This window comes from Prionailurus bengalensis, chromosome A2 (assembly GCF_016509475.1).
Source record: "Prionailurus bengalensis isolate Pbe53 chromosome A2, Fcat_Pben_1.1_paternal_pri, whole genome shotgun sequence".
In the NCBI taxonomy this organism is placed as follows: domain Eukaryota; kingdom Metazoa; phylum Chordata; class Mammalia; order Carnivora; family Felidae; genus Prionailurus; species Prionailurus bengalensis.
The window spans coordinates 147,521,481-147,541,303 of NC_057348.1; the positions used below are offsets into that span (position 1 = coordinate 147,521,481).

A 19,823-nucleotide genomic window follows, 5' to 3' on the forward strand; every position below is an offset into this window, starting at 1 on the left:
TAGAAGCATCACTGATGGTACAAAAGTAGGGGTTAGTTGAGTTTGGGGATCACCTCTCATCTTGGCCTTTCTGAATGTATATTTCTTCGCTTCCATGGGCAGAAAATGAGGTTCTAATCCTATCCTCTTGGACACAGGACTACGGTGATGAATAAATAAATAAGGCTTTGGCTGGTTGCCTAGCTCAGGTGTTTGCTACCTGGAGCCGATTGGCCCAGACACACCATTAACGTTCTTTACCATGAGTTAACTTTGCATGAAGACGGGCTCCCCAGCTTACAACTGGCCCTCCAGTCACAGGACAATGTGTGAGACCATGGTTAAGGTCATGGCTACAATGGCTGAGAAAGCACTGCAGGGCACAGGGCATCAAGAGCTCATCTTGTGAAGGTCAAGGGTCTGGGGCAGTCAGAAGTGTCAGAATGAGAACGACATCCCCACAGAATGTGGAGAGAGGCTTACTGGATAGACAGCGACAGATGGGTAGACTCCAGACTTCCTGTGCCAAGATGTTATTTGCTTCCTTGAGCATTTGTTTGTTTGTTTGTTTGTTCTGTTTTGTTTTGGTGGGGGTTAGAGCAGGAACTGGATTTCCTTCCTGGTCCTGAAGGCGTTTCGGCCATTAAGATCTGGGACCCTCCTTGCAGGGAAGCCGAGCACAGAGGCTATGTCCAGCCAGGTTCCCTGGGGTCTTATTTCAGTTGACAATACCACTGGGGACGTGGGGGTGTGGGTATTGCCAATTGCAGGATCGGGCTCCGTGAATGACCCGTCTGTAAGCACCAGCCCATTTTGGAGGGGAGGGGACCCCAAATCAAGGGCAGTTGCCTGCTCAGCAAGGGGTCCTACCTTGGCTCCCGGGCCCAGCACTCACCTCTCCACCCAGTTCTTGTAGCTGGGGATGTCCTTGGCATAGAGCAGCTTGTTGGAAGGGGAGTCCTTGCCCAGTCGGTGCTCTGATGTGGAGCAGGAGTCCATGAAGGTCTGGGCCACCACGGAGAGGCAGGCGTCCGTGATGCTGTTCTTATGGATGTCGAACACAAACTGAGGGTTCTTGATCATGTTGACCCAAAACCGCAGGGGTAGGCTGTGTGGAGGGAAGAGGCAGATGGTCAGGAAGAGAGGGCAGGGGGTGTGGTGTGGCCTGGAGAGTTCTCTGGGGAAAGAGAAAAGGCTGAGAACCGATTGTTCTTAAAAGCAAAGCCTATGCCACTAACATACCTGCCAGGAAACTGAGGACCAGCAAGGCTGACTACTCCACCCACGGCTAAAATGTTGATGGGCACTGGGGAGGGCTGGATGCCCAGCCTGAAGACTGCAGGACTACAACCTTCCCTGGCAGCACAAGGCTTGGGCTCAGAGGCGGCCAGTGTGGGTGCTATAAAGTGGAGTTTCTGACTCTATTCCACTGTCCACCCCCTATGCTGGATATAATGCACATCCAATCGGTAAACCTTAAAGAATAGCCTGGAATACAGGCTTTGTATCTTATTCTCTGCCATCCACGGTATGACCCGGAAGAGAGCACATCCTTCCTCCCTGCCTGACAGTACAGTTTGACCCTACGCAGTGAAGGCACTGGGGCTGAGTAGTTGAAGTGTAGCTAACTAATTTCTCCTCCCTGAGCCGGCATGCTTAGAAACCCACATTCACAGCCCTTCATCTGTCCCCTTGTGTTCCCCTCCCTCTTTCTTACACTGAGCGCCTACTGCATACCAGGCACTACGCTAACAACTGGGGATACATCCTCTGCCCTCAAGAAGCCAGCTTTCTGGTGGGTTCGTGGGGGAGTCAGGCCTGCCACCAAGTATGTGCTCTGAGAGCTATCAGTGCTGGAACCCAAGGACAGGCAGGGTCTGATGTGGGACACAGGGAGGCGTCACCGAGTCTATGCAGAGGGAAGTGTTCAGAAAGTCTTCACGGAGGGAAAGACACTAGATGGTCTGAGTTTTAAAGACACAGATGCATTCCTTAGCTGGAGTAACCTGGAGGAAACAGGAGAGGAGTCACCTAAACCAAGCCAAAGAGGAGAAAAACTTCAGTGTGGTCTGATAAACACAAGTCACACTCTCTGTTGCCAGAAAGGGAGGTTGGGAGAGACCTGTCCCCTGTCCCCTTTGGCCACACTCTGCCGGCTCTCGCATCCTGTGGCTTCCATCCGGCCTACTGAGATGCAGGTAAGGAAGCGGGATGGCACCAAGCAAGGGATCGCTTGCTTCCCTCCCTCTGCCCCCCCCCCCACCTCCTCCTCACCTCCTGCCTTCTGCCCTGAAGTTTTATTGCTTTGGTAGCTGTTCTCACTGTTGGTAATAGTTACAGCGTTCCTATTTGTTTGACTCGCCTCTTGAAACTTCAGCGCTTTGAATTACTTCAATCTGGCGAGTACAATACATTTCTATTTGTTGCATCTCCCAGTGGCCGGTACCTCCATACAACAGATGCTAAACTACAGTAAGACCTCATATTCAAGACTGCCGATCGACCAGCAAGTACTACGTTCCTACAAAATGTGCAGCACAGGACTGTCAGATCTCAGGCAGCACTGAGATCTGACAACGTTAAGTGGCACTTGTTTCGTCCTTTGAAATAGGGACTAGGAAATAAGGGGGTGACACAGAAAGTTGCAACAGACGGTGAAAGTCAGGGTCATCATAGCTGCCCAGGGGAGACCGTGACAGCTGGGGTCAGAGCCCTGCATGGACTCCAGGCTGCTCCGCCCATGGGGTCTGTCCACACCTTCCTGTTTCTGGGCGTCTCATCCAGAAGACGGTCTCGGGGAGTCTAATATCTGCTACATAGTCATTTCCCTTGCTTACGCCACTTGTGCTGACAGGCAAATCAAACGGGGGCACCGGGGCACCACACCGAGGCTCCTGCCTAATGAAATATTAGCATATTATTAACATTGGTGGTGGCACTAATCTCTGGTTGATTGCAGCCACTCAGGCTAAATGAGCAGGAGGTTTATTTCAAAGAGAAAAGGTAGGGGAACGTGGAGGAAACGGGTGGGGAGAAGGGGAGTTGCAACTCTGGCCAGGAATCAAGAAATCATCTTTTTTTTTTTACTCAGGGACGATGAACTCTAAGTCATGATGCAGATCTCATAATTCCCAGACGAACTGCTTCTTGCCTGGGCAGTGAGCAGGGTCAGGGGGCACATGTCCTTGGGTGAGAGAACTCGAGCCGGGTACTGCGGACGACTGCCCTGGGGTTCCTTGTGATGACACCAGAGTACTGGGAGGAGCTGGTGTGAAGGGAAGGTTGGCCCCACGCCAAGGGCATTATGGCATCCTTGGAGGGCGGCAGTGGGGGGGGGGTGCGGTGCTCACCCCAGCCAAAGTATGGGCTGAAAACGAATGATTTAGATACCATTTCAGGTGGTCTGCTGGTAAGGGGCTACAAGGGCATGTAGGGGTGTTTGAGTGTTTTGGAAATACCAGCCCTCCACAGCCAGGCCCAAGAGCTGGGCTGGGCAGAGCATTCTTTGTGTTGTGGAGTCTGCTAACATTCGGATGAGGTGGGGAGTAGGAAGACTGACTGGCAGAGAGAAGCAGACTGGGTAGGTCAGGGACATGGCCCACGGAACGGCTTTGCAGAGCCGCGCTAAGAGGATGGGCAGAATTCAAAGCACTCTTACCCAGACCAGGCTGGCAGGCCTTCAGCAGGGAAGAGCCTCCACCCCGTGCCCCTGAGGAATCCGGAGTCTAACCGTCTTATTTCAGAAAGGGTGCAGGAACTCGGCAGTGCAAGATCTCTCACCCAGAATTAATGGGGGCGTAAACCCAACTCTTTAGTGCTATGGTCCAAACCTCTGTTCCTGCCCGCATTTCCAGTTTCAGCAGAGATCGCACTACTCTTCAGGCGAAAGAGAGGAGAAGCCAGAGCAGATGACGTTAAGTGAGGTTTTAGTGCCACTTCTGACTCCTGCCGTGATCCGTGTTTGGTCTGGGGCTCCAGGCTGGCTGCCGGGGTGCCTGGCCGAGCCCTAGAGCCGGGCCCGTCCCGGCTGTCGGCCGCAGGTGCTGGGCAGCAGGCTTGTGCTGCCTTGGAAGAATGTTCTGGGGAAGAACAACCTGGGACAGGGACTGTCGAAAAGCTCCAGGGAGGCAATTCTGGAACTCATGGGACCAAATACAAGCCGGCCTGGCCTGAGACAGAGCCCTCAGATAGAGACCACCTTGGTCCTACATCTTCATCAATATTTATCGAGCCACGGCTTTGTGCGAGGTTCCACACCAAGTGCTGAATACTGATGTCTGACCTTGCAGCCGCAAATGGAAACACAGAGTATACACCCACGAAGGGACAGGAGGGCCTATGTTCAAGGACACAGGAACCATAGTGGAGACATCTAGGGTGTCAGGGCTCAGAGAGTCCTGCTTCCTCAAAGAAGGACAAAGCAGGTACGGGAAGGTCTCGTCCCCAAAGGGAGTTGGGAAGACGAGTCTGGCAGAAGGGAAGACCCTTGCTTCTCGAATAGAACGGAAACACCTTTTGTTCACCTAGACGACTCTCAGGTCACAACCGTGCTTGAGGTGCTGGCTCTAGAATTGGTTGCATGCGTGCATCTTCGGCCTCCCTGTCCCAACAGCCACCTGCCTGTCTCTTACCCACGCCTGTCAGCCCACCGAGGGCGGTGGCCATGCCTGACCGTGTGTGCACACACCAGGCACAGTGTCGGGCATACTCTGGGTGTGACAGGGGTCTGGTGGCGACATTTGGCGTGTTAAGTTTTCGCTCACTTACTTGGTTCAATAAGTGTCTGCAACCTGCTCGACTGATGGATAGGAAACAAGGATGCTTTGGGTGGAGGGAAGTGAGAGAGGAAGCCAGCGCGGACGCAGTAGGAGAGGGCAGGGAGGCCCAGACGCAGGGCCTGCTCCGGGTCCCTGCGGAGGAAGCGGGGGCGGTGGCCTCCCTCACCAGTTGCTCTTCCAGGTGTGGCGGACGTGCGGGTCGTGGATGCCGTGTTTGTCCGCCTGTTCGTCCAGGAAGTCGAACATGTACTTGATGGCCAGGGGCAGGGCCGAGCCCCGGTGCGCCGTGCTGAAGATGGTCTCGAACAGGTCGTCCACGAACTTCTGCAGCGTGCCCTGCGGAGGGGGACTGGTTCAGAACACAGCTCCACCCAGGGAGCCCTCAGGACAGGGTCTCAGATCTGCCCGGCAGACCAGGAGAGGGGCAGGGAGGGCAGGGTGCGTGGCCTGCTGGGGAGGGGGAGAGCGGAGGCCGGGCAAGTGCCTGCATCAAGTCTCCTACAGTCTTCACCTTCCTCCAACAGCTTTAAATTTCCCGTGCACGTGGAAAATAGATATAATGCTGATGACTGGACCTAAGCGAGCCTTCCTCTGCCAACAACATGGGTTGGTTTAACACCCTTTGGTGGTGTTATTTTAGCACTTTTCACAAATGCTAACGAACAACTCACTCGGTCGGAGCAGACAAACACAATCTGCTGGTTTTGTTTGGGCATCATTCACGCTGGCTGATGAGCAGTTACACAGTCAGCTCTGCAGAGCTCAGAGCGGAGGCCAGCCTCGCAAGTTGAAGGGCTGAGCGCAGGCACACAATGTTCCCAGAACCGGGATCAGAAATGGTGCCTGGAAGGGCGCCTGGGTGGCTCGGTCGGTTGAGCGTCCGACTTCGGCTCAGGTCACGATCTCACGGTCCGTGAGTTCGAGCCCCGTGTCGGGCTCTGGGCTGATGGCTCGGAGCCCGGAGCCTGCTTCGGGTTCTGTGTCTCCCTCTCTCTCTGCCCCTCTCCCGCTCATGCTCTGTCTCTCTCTGTCTCAAAAATAAATAAAAACATTAAGAAAAAGAAGAAATGGTGCCTGGAAAGTCACTGATGGAGCCCCACTTTGCCTCACTAGGGGTTGTATGTGACACCCTTGAGAAGGAGGCATTCTCTCACAGGCATGACAGAAGAACATGAACAGATGTGGCTAGTGTCTCCATATTTGGGAACGGGGCACAGAGCAGGATGGAAGCAGTGCTTCGGGCTGCACACCGATGCACGCGTGGGGCTTGCCTGAAGCGCGAGGTTGAGGATTCTGAGTTTCGGTGCTGGGAAAGAGCACTGGGGCTGAGTGGATAACGGGTGGGGCGAGCACAGATGCTAGGCATCCGCCAGCTTGGCATTTCTGTGGGCCGATGACTCTCCTTCCCACACCCCACACATGCCCCGAAGCCCGTCTGAAGCCCCATACCTTCGTGGCCAGCAGACGCGTCAGATAGATTTCAGACACCATCTTGCTCCCCCGGTCGCCCTCCTTCTGGTCCCCGTGCTCGTGGTTCTTCACCAGATGCCACATCTTGACTCCGCTCTCCAGGTCGGGGGTGATCATGGGTGTGCGCGAGCGGAGGCTGTCAGGACTGCCGGTGTATCGGATCATGTTTTCTGCCAAGGCAATGACCCCGCGTGTGTGAGGCCCTTCCATGACCCATCACACGCCCCCCATTCCGGCCGTGGCCAATACCGTCTGATCCTGCCTGCAATCTGCGGGTGCTGCTGGCTGCCTGCCTTGCGTCGGTCCATTCCCCGCGAGTGGGATGCTTTTCCCGCCACGTCTGGGAAACCCTCCGCGGCTACTCTGCCCCGCTGAGATTCCTCCCCCTCCTGTACCTGCATCTCTCCAGCCCTTAATTATTCAATTTGTAAGACTATCAGCCTGTCCGTCGTTACACTTTTCCTGGTAAGGGTTCTGAGGTGATGTCTCAGGACGTGTGCTGTGTTTCCCTTAATGCCGTGGAGCAGCCGAGTGATCACCTTGTCACCTGCTTACCTGCATCCTCCCCTCTGGCCCGGGCCAGATCTTCCCACTGGCTTGCTGTGGGCTGTGGCGAAATGAGTGTGGAGCAGAAAAGGTCCTACTGTGTGCGGGCACCACTGTGTGTTTACTACTGATTTTTCACAGTGATCCTGGGGAATTGGTCATTTTTTCCTCTCCAGTTTTGCTGGTAAGAGAACCAGGTCTTACGGCGGTCAGGCAGCTGGCCCCAAAGCACACAGGTGGAGGCAGAACAGGGCTGCACCGGGGGCCCCCGGCCCGGACCCAGCATCTTCTCCCCACCCCGCATCCCGGAGCTGGAGCCCTGGGTCTGCACCTTCCCTCAGCCGCTTCATAACCGTGTGACCTTTACGTGTTGTGTAGCTTCTGAGCATCTGAGTTATAATTTGCTAATCTGCATAATAGGGGGAAATAATAATTATTTAATTCGTTGATTGTCACGAACATGACGTGCGATAATGAAGACCGCAAAAGTGAAAGCACCGTGTCGTAGACTGTGAGGTGCTCGTGAAGGTTAGATTTTCTTCTTGTTTTCAAGGCTGAAGGTCCTGTTCCTGCACCAGAGTTCCAGAACGAGGAGACTCCTCCCCATTCAGGCTCTCCCCAGCCGTGGTCCGCCTGCCCGCCTCCCTCTCCCCCTCCCTGTCTGGGGGTCCAGTGCTGTTCAGCGGTGCTGTTAATGTGACGATCACCCCAACAAGCTCGGGCATCCTCTCCTCCCCAGGACGATTGGCAGAACTCACCATATTTACTTGCCGAGGTCCTGGAGACTGTGGAGTTGTTCACGGCATTGTAGGCTGTCACCTGCTTGGACACTAAAGCCACCACAGAGCCATCTGGCACCTACAAGGAAAAGGCTTACAAGAGACTGGGCACAGAAACTCTGCCACCTGAGGAAATAAGGACAACAGGAATTTACTTGGATCTCAGGGGCAATCAGTGCCTCACCAAGAACAGGGGGGGCTTTGGAGGCAGTCGGCTTTCTTCGATGAAACAAGACAGACCTGAATGCTGAATAGCATCCTACGCCGTGGCTAACTCTTAGAGCAACTCTGGCAAGAGCGTCTCACCAGCACCCTCCATCCCGATGCTTCCCTGGGAGAGCACCCGGCCTTATGCCCCAGGGATCATCCAAGAAAGGCCTTTTCTTGGGGACTTGCCCACACCCCGCTGGAAGCACACCCTGCCAGAAGCACGCATGTTGGCATCCCATCTCCAAAGAGGTCAGGGTTTCCTGGCTGACGGACACCAAGTTTCCCTGGGTCGCTAAGGGATCAGAAGTGCCGGTGGAGAGGTGGCTGCAGGGCTTGGTGTCCGGCCTCAAGGTGACCCTATCCTTCAAGGACTGAGACTCTGAGGGAACGGCAGGTAACCAGCCCCATCCCTCCTGTGCAGTCACCCCACCTGGTAATGGGCCAGCGTGTTCAGTCTCTTCCAGTCATTCTCAATCTTGGTGGTGATGTCTTCATCCTGTAGGATCATCCTCGCCCCGCTTCCTTGTCGCCACTCTGTAGGGAAAGCAGATGCATCTCAGAGAGGCCCTCGGGCCCCTGTGCTCCCAAGGACAGCTCCCTGCGGTGCTCCCAAGGACCCCTGTGCGGGCAACTACGATGCATGATCTCCAGGGTGCATCCGTGGACCAACAGGTGTTACGAGACACTCCCTGAGGAGGGGTGCAGAAGCTCTCAGTGCAGAGGCGCCCTGGGTCCCAGCCCCGGTTCTCATCCCAACGCACTGTGTACCACAAGTGGGATGACATCCCCTGTCCTCCCCTGCTCACCTGTCCACTGCGAGCGGCCACATCCGTGAGCAGTGCTTATAAAAACTGGCTGAGTGAATGAGGCAAGTCAAAGCATTTAAGAACGCTAAGTAAATGCCAGGTGGCATCATCACCGCCACAGGCTCATTTGCTCGATTGCAAGGTCTCAGAGCTAAGGAGAGGCTGCAGGTTCAGTCTCTGTGCACCCTGGTCCTGTTGCAGGGCTGTGTCCTGCACCCGAAAGCTGGGAGGAGGTAGGTCACACCCTTGGCAGGGAGGCCGGGTAAATGCACGTGGAGGGATCAGCAAAAGCCATTCTCGTGCCCAGGACCAGCCCCACCCCCACGGACTTAATGTGAATACCTGCGTCTTGGTGATCTATCCAACACCTCATTATTTGATGCTTTAGGTATATACTTCTATCCATACGTTCTCCTCGGGGGCCCAGACACCACCGACACACAGGCTCTCTGATGGCTCCCGCACGGGGAAGCAGGGGATTGTTTCCCATCAACCAAACTGCCATCACCACCCATGGTACAAATCACATGCAGACGAAGGAGTGCACATTCCAGTCTTGAAATGTGCGCGCACGGAGACCCAGGCGCACGCCAGCTCTCCAGTGCAGGGGCACGTGCACACCCACACACGCACGTATGTTCACATACACACACCAGAGAGGAAAAAACGGCCTTTTAAATTCAAATGCAACATGTGTTCCAGCCAGGAAGCCACGAATCTGGCTTCCAGGCAATCACGACCCCGCTCAACGCCGCACAGACGCCAGTACTTCTGAAGCGTGCAAGAGCCCTGGGATTCACGGAGCACAGTCGGGTGCTGGAGTCACCTGACATCCCTGCCTGACCCCGCTGTGGATTCTCCTATGGCTTACAGAGACCCGATTCAGACCCCACCCCCAGCCCCGCTGTCCCCTCCGGTCAAGGCTGAGCTGTGGGCCCATGACTGGCCACATCTGCGGTGCAGAGGGCACCGATTCCTCCCTGCCTTGTGCACTTGGCATGACCAGTGCTGTGGATGAAAGACAGGGCCAGAAAGAGAGCTGCCTGCCCTGAGGGGCAGCAGAGATGCTCGTAAAACCCCAGTCCCTGCTCGAGGTCGTGGGCTTGTCTGCTGCCTGGTTTAAAGCTTCATGTAGCATCAGGCCGCCCGAGGAATGAGAGCATGAGGATAATGGTGCCTGTTCACTGGAGTGAAGGTCCCTGGGCACTGCCTATCACTTAGTGCCGTGGAAGGCATGGCTGGAGTTGAGCGCAAGGATTAGAGCCTCGGGGCAGGTAGGGTGATAGACTAAAGGGGAAATGCCCCACTGAGGCACCTCGAGGGCAGTGTGTTGTTGGTTGTGTTTTTTTTTGTTTTTGTTTTTCATTTTATGTGGGTTTGTGCGGATGCACGCATTTTTGAGTGGTGGGGAACACGAAGTAGAGCATCTGGCAGCTGGTCAGCCAGTTGATACGTGGTGCAGTCCGACTCTTGGTGAAGCCCAGCCTGGGGCTAAGGAATATGGCAGTGGCATGCTCTACCCCAGTCCCAAAAGACAGAGCCTCTGGGGTCTCTCCTGCTTGCCTGGTGAATAGCTCCAGGGCTATTAAGTCAGAGGCTGCATGGCGGGAACAGTACAGAGACAGCTTGGGGGCACGGAAGACAGTGTTCTGCATTCTCCCACACAGGGATTGGGGGAGAAGGAGGGGAGGACTCTGGATATTAGGTCCACTGGCTGGGATATTAGGTCCACTGGCTTCTCCTAAGGGAGAGGAAGGTCTCCTCCACTGAAGTGGCTGTGGGCTTGCCAGGACTAGATGGGGACCAGCTTTCTGGTTTAGCAGCTACCCTGGCATTGTTTGCTGATGGAGTTGTAGCACATCTCAGTAGGATCTGAACAAGCCACACAGCCTGGTGGACTAAGCCATGAGAGCTGGTGACTGATTCTGGAGCCCGATGGAACGCTTCCCGGTTGCACAACTCCCCTTGAAATTGTGCAGTGCGCAGCCTGTGCAGCTGTACTCGGCAGCCTTGTTTCTGAGTCATGTCCAATAATTATGTAAGCAAATGAAAATCAGTCTGTATCTGTGTCCCCAACTGAAAAAAAGTAGGGCAGAGTATGGCTATGCTTCCCCCAGGGCAGTCAAGGAATGATGGCCTGTCCTTGGGAGTACAAAAATTTGACGTTGCTAAATGTCTACCAGCAGTGCTGGCCCAGCACCAGGGACACAGTACGTACTTGATGAGTATTTATTAAAAGAATAATGAATAAGTGAATGAATGAAGGAAGGAAGGAGAAGAATGAGCGAGTGAGTGATGATGGCCTATTTTCTAGGCAGTACAAAAGAATTTTCTGCCTCTGTGTTGGTGCTCACAGTGGGCAGTGAGTTGCAGTTAAAGGGGAACCGTGAACTACTCTCTTAGCAACCTGGGTCAAAGGTTGATCTGAAATCTTCAGAAACACAGCCAGGCATAGCCAGTGCCAGAAGGAAAGTTGTCTCAAATTATTGCCACTCATTCTTCCAGTGTTATGACCAGGAAATTAGAGAAACAGGTTGGGAAGACAGATGCAGAAGTCCTTATCCCCAGGCCACTGCTCCTTCTGATAACCAGCTGAGTTCTCTTCCACGGGCACTAACTGGGCTCCTTCTCTGGGCAGGACACTGGACTAGGTCATCTGGATACAGTGACATGAGAGGAGCCCTCGTGCGTGCCCTGCGTGTTCTCTAGACGTGGGAGCTCTACGAACCCGAGAAGGCAGTGTCCCTCAGGCCCCAGCAGCTTTCTGTCCATAAAACCAAGTCTTTTAGCAGTTATCTCAAAAAGTTATGGATATTCCCCCAAGTACCAACATGAGGACGGTGAGCTGGAATCAAGGGGAGCACTTAGCCCTGCTTTTTAGATCTCTTGAACCTGTTTCTTCTCGTTACCTCTTACACAGAAAAACCGGGGGAGGTGGGCCACCTGAGTGGCTCAATCGGTTAAGCGTCCAACTCAGGTTGTGATCTCACGGTTTGTGAGTTCGAACCCCGCATCGGGCTCTGTGCTGACAGCACAGAGCCTGCTCGGGATTCTGTCTCCTCGCTCTCTGCCCCTCCCCCACTCACTCTCTCTTTCTCTCTCAAAGATAAATAAAAATAAACTTAAAAAAAAAAAAAGAGAAAACTTGGATTTGCTTTCCATCCCGCTGAAATAGAAGGAAGATAAAACAGTGAACTTCTCTGTCCCGCCCCCAAATCAGTCCTAATGGATGGAAACCCAGGGAGGAGGGAGCCTGGTTTTGGCAACTCCAGCCCTGGGCTACAAGAAAGACCCAGGCCATGGGGAGCCGGCCAAGCTGACCCCCAGCGGAGGCGGGGACTCGAGTGCAGCAGGAAGGCAGGGCGATTGCCCGGTGCCGAGTAATTTAACCTGGGCTAACCTGGGAACTCATTCCTGAAACTCACTCTTCTTGGCCGGAGTCCTTAGTTTTACCTGCTGGCCTGAACACATTTCTGCTTCTGTGTTACACTTTCCTTCCTTTCCTGAAATCCCTCATCCACATCAGCCATGGTCTCTCTTTTCTTCCCAGACTCATCACGGAATGTCTCCAGAAAATCAGGAGAGCAGACATGGGCTCGGCTTTCTGGAGTGCTCTGGCATAGCTTCGTGACCTTGTCTCAACAGAGGCAGGAACTGGAGCTCTACGGAGTCATGCCAGAACCAGGAAGGGACAAGGTCAAAGGCCAAAGCTGCTGGCTTCTCCCCATCTCAGAGTGCTCACCCTTCGCAGGCCATAGCTGGCTTCCGGAAATACCGTCCTCGCCCAGCAGCGAGGAACCCAAGGGTAGGCTGCACCAGTTGAGGGTAAGGCAGGCCTGCCACCTTCAGATCTGAAGGACAGCGGCCTCGTGCCCTTGGCAGCGTGTGGCTGGCTAGGTCATCCTCAGGAGGCCCCTGAACGAGGACGTATCTCATTTTGCGCCCTGTGTATTGTTGTATATTCGACACACGCTCCGTGTTAATGATGGTAATGCAAATCAATAGAACCAGGCCTCTCAATCCCAAGTCCAGCACTCTCTTCACCAGATAGGCTCCTTCTGTCTTGCCTACAAAAACAGTGCTAAAAATATCTCTCTTTTGTGTCCACACCTTGCTATGTATGTATGAGGTGGCCCTGTTAGAATAGCTGAGGGGTGATGGGACAGCTGGGCCAATGGCCAGCATCCTCCGGGTGAGTGCGTAGCCTCCACACAGCTTTGCCTGCCCTTGGGGCACAGGGAGGGACCAGAAAATACCTCCAGACACCAAATGATGGGAGACACTGAGCTCAGAGATGGCCCCAGAGAATCTTGAGACAGGGCACGCTCTGGACCAGCACATCTAGGAAGACGCATCTCCTGCGGCCCCCGTGCTGAAAATCCAGATCCAGGAAACCTCAGAGCCCCATTCACACTCACCCACTCCAGCACCGTCTGCTCAGTGCCCACAGCGTGCCAGGTCCTGTGCTAGCACAACATGACGCTTCATCAGACTGAAGCCCTGGCTCCCGAAGGGCTCTCTAGGGGAAGGCTGTGAGGAAGCAGGACGAATCAGGGGCCCTGGGATCAGGGTGGGGGGTAGGGGGGAGAATGAGCAGCGTCTGGGGGGGGGTGTCCAGGGATGGTTGTTGGGCTGAGGGCTGGGCGGCCAGGAGGACGGGTGCTCTGGTCCGAAGATGCCACTTATGTGATGCTTCTGGGGACCCGTAGATGTGTGTCAGTGTGGGAGGCAGTGGAAAGGAGAGGCTGGGAGGCTGGAGAGCCATGTGCAAGGCAGAAGTGGGGTAAGAAAGTGGGGCAAGCCAGGCTAAGGCATCTGGGGGTGAGCTCCAGGGCAGGGAGACGGGGTGGATGAGAAGGGGGGAGCTCTTGAAGGACATGGAGGTAGGAAGCCCCACCAAGGATGGCTGCCCTTGGCCAAGGTGGATGGTGAGTGCCCGAGCTAAGCAGTAGGGACTGGGGTACAGACGTAGGGGGTGTTCAGGAGATAGATCACACAGTGCTTGGAAATTCTCAGGGAAGAGGAGATGGGAGCACCACAGCATGTCCCCCAAGTTTTGAGAAGGTGGCTGAGGGAATAGCTGGAAGCTGGGGCATAGATGAGGGAGGGATTCTGGTGCAGGAAATCCCTGGAAGGAGGCACTGGCCCCAAGCACATCACTGGACTGGCTCCTGGAGGTTCCCCTGCCTCCCAGCAGGTGCTATGTTGAGGGACACACCCTACGTAGAGCACAAACCTGCACAAGCTCTTTCCCTTGTGTGTGTGTGCACGTGTGTGCACGGGCACACATACACACGCGTGCACACACTCACACACTCATAGATGTATGCACACACACATTCATGCATGCACTTCATTTTACTTTAGGGTGGGGGCTCAAGGCTTGCCCCCCCCTTTCCATTCTTCTTATCAGCACCTCTCCTCAGATCTATCACAGAAGCTTTGAGAAAGGCTGACCCAGATGGGCAGGGGAAGAGGCAGACTCATCAGAACTGGCTGAGCCAGCCCTCCTGATCCACAGGGGACCTTCCCGGTGGATGCCTGAGCTGCCATCCCAGGCCACCTTGTCTCCCCTTGGGGGCACGGGGAGCAGGCTCTCACCAGGAGCACAGCCAACCTGCACAGCGCCTGCTCTGCCCCCAAAGACAGGACCCTGAGCAGAGGGCTGGAGGAGACGTGGGTTCTGCTGCACACCTGTTGACCGGTGAACCCCAAGGAGACACCTGGCAGGGGACCCTGGGACCCTCAACTTCCAGCAACTCAGCAGGGTAGGGAACGTGCGTCAAAGCAGAACGGGGAGGGGCCATGACAGGATCAGAGTGTCACTGCAAACAAGGTTGGGAAATTGACCCAGGCACGGGAGGAGGTACTGTCTAACTATGTTTTGTTTAAAAAAAAAAAAAAAAAAGGAAGTATTTTATTTATTGTGAGAGCAAGTTCTAAAATATAAAATAACCAAACTACAACAAGAGGTGCTTAAAAGAAGAAATTCCCAGGGCGCCTGGGTGGCTCAGTCGGTTGAGCACCCCACTCTTGATTTCAACTCAGATCCTGATGTCACGGTTCGTGAGAGCGGGTCTCGTTTTGGGCTCTGCGCTGATAGCATGGAGCCTGCTTGGGATTCTCTCTCTCCCTTTCTCTCTGCCCCTACCCTGCTTGCATGCGCGTGCTCTCTCTCTGTCTCAAAATAAATAAACATTAAAAAAAAAAAAGAAGAAGAAGTAGAGGAAATTCTCAGGTAGAACTTGCCGTCTGCATTTAAGGTACTAGGTCTCTGCAAACTGTGAAGTGCCCTGCACTGGCGAGTTGTTGCTGTCTGGGGGAAGTCTGGAGAGCTGAAGACAGAAGGAGGCTGTGCTCTGCTACTCAGTTTAGGACACAGGAGCTAGGGCTTAATGGACATTCTGGAGTATGGGACACAGAGGCTCCGGTGGCCGTCCAGCGGGGCTGTGGTGTGCAAGGTCAGAGAAGAGTGGAGAAGGCAGGTGGTGGGCACTGGGGAGGAGGAGAAGGGGCCCGGGGTTCATATGCACGGCGCACGGCACCAAGACAGAGCTGGTGGCTCTGACCTCTCCCTCGCAGCTCCTGCCTGGCAGCCCGGTGCCCTGGTCCCGGCTCCAAGCACAAAGGACAGACACACTCACAATCCAATTTGTTACACTTCCACCTTCCAGGGAGAGAGGGAGGTGAAAGAAGAAAGGAAAAAAAAAAAATCCCATTATCTTTATCTGTCCTTCCTATCAGCTGCAGCGGAAAATGCAAACTGGGGAGACAGCTGCTGTGAACTCTTTATATTTCATTCAGAAGATAGTGTATCTTTTTATTGCATGCAGGAATTACTCGTTTGAAAAAATATATATATCCTTACAGCATGACTTGAACCTTGAACGGCAAGACAGAGGGGGTGGCAGAGCATTCCAGAGTTGGGGGCTATGAGAGAGCATTTGCATGAAACCAGAGGAATCTCTGGAGGTCAAGGTCCACGGGGTGAGTGTACAGGGAGGAAATGGGTGTTCTCTCCACCTTCCTGCTGTGTGACCAGGGCCCAGGCATTGTGCCTCTGAGTGGCGGGTTGTCCCGTGCCGTGGAACAGAACGGCACCAACGATTTTCGTTTTACTGAGACAAAGTCCCACGGCTCAGAGGGAGGGGTGTCCTGTGTGAAGAAATGAGGAAATCATCCTGCTCACACTGCTACATCCCATGCCTGGCACAGAGCGTGCCCCAAGTTAGGCTCTTCTGATACATTTGTGGAAGAGTTTAGTGCCCCAGGGGTGGAAAGGGACATAAACGTGGTGAGGACAGCCTCGTGTGTAACAGAGTGGGGTACCGTTGCCACTGTGCTTTGAGAGCTCCGGAAGTTGTAGCTGCCCCAGCACGGCCCCAGACCCCTGCCCTGTGGTATCTTTCCTTCCTTCCTTCCCTAGATTCCAACAGACGGAAATGAAAGCAGGCCTTCCTGTCCTTCATTTTGACTCCTGTGATGGTTAATTTTATGTGTCAAGCTGGCTGGGCCTAGGCATCCAGTTATGTGGTCAGACGTTATTCTGGAAGTTTCTGTGAATTGTTTTAGATGAGATTAACACTTGAATCGGTGGGCTTTGAGTAAGGTGAATTGCCCTCCATAAGGTAGGTGGGCCTCATCCACTGGGCTGAAGGCCTGAAGACAAGAAAGGACTGACCTCCTGTGAGCAAGAAGGAAGGCTGCCAGAAGGCCTTTGGACTTGAACTGCAGGGTGGGTTCTTCGCCGCGTCTCCGGCCTGCCAGCCGGCCTTGCAGACATTGGACTTGCCAGCCCCCTTGCTATAGACTGAATGGTTGAGTCCCACCAAAATTACCATGTTGAAATCCTAGCCCCCAATGCGATGGGATTTGGAGGTGGGTTCTATGTCAAATAAAAGGCCATGAAGGTGGAGACCCATGAATGGAATCAGTGCCCTTGTCAAAGGGACCCCAGAGAGCTCTCCTGTTCCTTCTGCCATGTGAGGACACACTAAGAAGGCATCACCGATGAACCAGGAAGTGATCTTCACCAGACCCAAACCTGTCAGCACTTTGATCTTGGACTTCCCAGACTCCAGAGCTGTGAGAAAGAAATCTCTGCTCTTCATAAGCCATGCAGTCCATGGTATCACGTTATAGCAGGCCAAACGGACTAAGACTCCATAATCACGCGAGTCATTCCTTAAAACAAACCTCTCTCTCTGTGCACATTCTATTGGTTCTCTTTCTCTGGAGAACCCTAATACATTCCCCATCTTGGTTGCTTAACACCTGGAAAGGTCTAGGGAAAGGGTGGATGGGGGTAGGGTGGGGAGGTGAGAGAACTTCAGTCTGAGGAGCAGTGGATGGAAGTGTCTGGAATGAGGGGCCAGGCCAGGGGTGATGATGAAAGGCAGGAGGAGGTGTTTGGGGCTGGATTTACTTAGGACAGTGACAGGGGTGGCTTAAAATGTCTTTGTCCCCTTCTGAGCTGTTCTTAGACAGGTGTCCCTGCTTTGCCAGGGGCTGGCTGGCATCGGGAGGGGGAAGGAAGTCTTGGCCCAATGCCCTCCTATGGGGGTTGCGGGGGCGGGGGGTGGGGAGGGGGATGAAAGGAGAATGCTTGGCTATCTTGCCTCTGTCTAGAGCATGGGTCTGAGTCCTCTCCGTGCCTATGTGTTATGTCCCTTTGGCATAAATTAATTTTTGATAGTAATCACGCCTTACATTTGTAAATTGCTTTTAGGCGTTTCAAGCACCATCACCTACATGATGCGGAAAAACTCTCCTTGGGGGCATGAGGCTGAGGTGAATCATGTGGAAAAAGCATCTGGATCTCTGAGGAGGCCCCATTTCCTTGTTATGCAATGTGGCTTTGGGAGAAAGAAGGCCAGAGCTTTGGGGGCGGCTCCAAGCCCTGGATCTCATAGAAAAAAGGACCTTCCTCAGAAAAGCACCCACCACAGGGGGCCTTTATGAGGAGTCCAGCAAGAGGCTCCTCCCCCAGGGAGATGGGGCCCTGAGGCTCGAACCGCCTGAGGTCCCCACTTCTTTGGCTTTCCCCCTTGTCTGTCCCTGCTGTCGGAGGCCTCATCCCTCCAGGGTAGCTCCTGGGTCCTTCCCAGCAGCAGCTCCCATGGGAGGGGTGCCCTCTTTGTTGTCCTGGGACCTGAAACGTGGGCAGCCGTGGTGGGCGGTGAGTCACAGGAGACCCCGCCCCTTCTGGGAAGCAGCTTGTTGCTTGAGAATGTGCACCCCGGGGGGCAGTCTTGGCTGCTTTGCTGCAAGGTCCTTCCGCCTTGGGGGCGTGGGAGGAGCCACAGGTGCTCTGAGGCTGTCACTTTCGCTCCAAATGGTTCACCGCGATGGCTGCCGGATGCTTTATATCTATTCATTAATGCTCTGCTTTGCCTGGCATTTGCATCTCCAGGCCTTTTAGGGGAGCAATTTTCTAAGGCTAAGAAGCGGCCCCTTCCCCTCCCAAGCTGGGGCGGGGGGCAGTGCAGATTCCAGGGAGGGAGAGAGATCCTGAACTGTGAAACTGGATTCCTCCCTCCAGGAAATCAAGCAGGTGCAGAAGGTGTGGCCCCTGAATCTGCTTCCAGCCGCTGTCCCCTGAGCTTGGGGTGGAGAGGACACTGGAGAACGTTGGCTCCCGCCCTTCCTGAAATCTACTAAGTGTTTGAACCACCACAGGAGGTAGTGTTCTTTACCACCCATCTGCCCTGTTCTGGTAAGGAAGAGAGGAGTTCCGGAGCAAAAACTCTGTCTCAGTGCTTCAGGTGGAGGCTTACGAAGCCACCTGCTGCTCTCCCTCCCGAGGAGTCACCCCTTCCCAAGCGTGAGAAGCAACAGTCCTATATGCACCTGCTCACAAGAGCTCTTCCTGTGTTCTAACACCACCTTTCCGAACTCACCTTCTGGCGTGAAGGTTCTTACAACAGCTCCTGCTCTTGGCCCCATGATGTCAGGGTCACCCTCCCGCCCACTGTGCAGATAAGGACACCGAGAAGCACAGATAAGCTCTCTGATGGGGCTTCCATAAATCAACAAAAGGAGTGGTGGGTGCTACCTGGCATCCCGGGTGAACGCAACTCTCCCCAAGAAACCCATTATGGAGCCACCCACTTAGGTGTTTGAGGGTGGGGAACACGGGAGTCAGTTTCCCTCCCACTGGTCCCGTAGCGGGAGCCCCTTCCCTACGTCAGGCTGTGGGATCTTCACGGCAGCAGAGTCACCCGCACGCAGACACACGTGTTCACTCCGACTGGAGTGCCCAGTGCCCTGGGACGCACGCGTGGACACGCTTGCACACACGTCACCACCACCGACTCTCTCCCGTGAGAGCAGCATGCACAGAGACACCTCTCAAGGGAAGGGGACCACGTGCTCGCCCAATGTCTCTCCCTGGGTGTCAGAGCCCTGGGCGTGGGGCAGAACACATCCCGCCGAGAGCCAAGCAAGAGGAGGTGGGGTTAAACGAAGCAGAAAGGGTTGAGGTGAGTGAGCGGCACTTCCTGACCCTGAGTCTTCAGGCACAGCAGGAGGAGCTGAAAAGTCCCTTTGGATTTTAGAAAATAGCATAGATGCCCATCTGTGTTGGATGGCTTAACTGAAGGCAGCTTAGAGGCCAGATGGATGGAATAGGGGCCCCTGGAGGCCCTCCTACCCCCACGTTGCCACAAATCTCCAGACATAAGCACATACACATAAACGCCTTTCTCTCCATGCCCGGGATCAACAGACACACAGCACTTCCTTACTGGTGTTATTCTCATGATCCGCAGTAACAACAGCGAGTACTAACTGAGTGGGTTCTATGGGCCAGGCACTGCATTAAGAGGCTTTTACAAGCACCATCTAATTTCTTTCTTACAGTGAGGCGGGCACTGTTATTATCTCCATTTTACAGGTAAAGACACTAAGATACAGAAAGGTTAAGTGACTTGACCAAGGTCACACAGCTACAACTTAGCAGCGTCAGGACTCCAATCCGGGTGTGAGAATGAGCCACGAGGCCAAACTGCCTCTCTTCAGTCCTGGCCCCTTTGGAGCCTGGAGCTCCCCACTAGGGTCTCCCCAGGACAATATCTCATTCAACACCCAGGCGAGCCGTAACTGGATCTCAGTACAGCTGGCCCAAACTGGCATGCCCTTGTTTATGTAGGCTATGCGATCTATTCATGGAACATTCAAATAAAATGTCATCCGGCTCCCCAGCAGGCTGTCACCTCTCATTTTCCTCTCTTCTTTTTCTCCATCCTCCATCACTG

The 19,823-nt window shown here is 54.3% G+C and overlaps 1 protein-coding gene across 1 annotated transcript in view; it reads right to left on the reverse strand.

Moving 5' to 3' along the window:
• Positions 1 to 19,823, reverse strand: part of PLXNA4 (plexin A4) — a 440,999-nt gene that overhangs the window by 15,290 nt on the left and 405,886 nt on the right. Inside the window, exons 26-30 of the mRNA XM_043589543.1 lie at positions 8,193 to 8,296; positions 7,532 to 7,631; positions 6,207 to 6,397; positions 4,924 to 5,093; positions 875 to 1,087 (exon numbers count right to left, since the gene is read on the reverse strand). Of these exons, the coding sequence (XP_043445478.1) occupies positions 875 to 1,087; positions 4,924 to 5,093; positions 6,207 to 6,397; positions 7,532 to 7,631; positions 8,193 to 8,296 (778 nt within the window). The remainder of the gene's footprint in view (positions 1 to 874; positions 1,088 to 4,923; positions 5,094 to 6,206; positions 6,398 to 7,531; positions 7,632 to 8,192; positions 8,297 to 19,823) is intronic.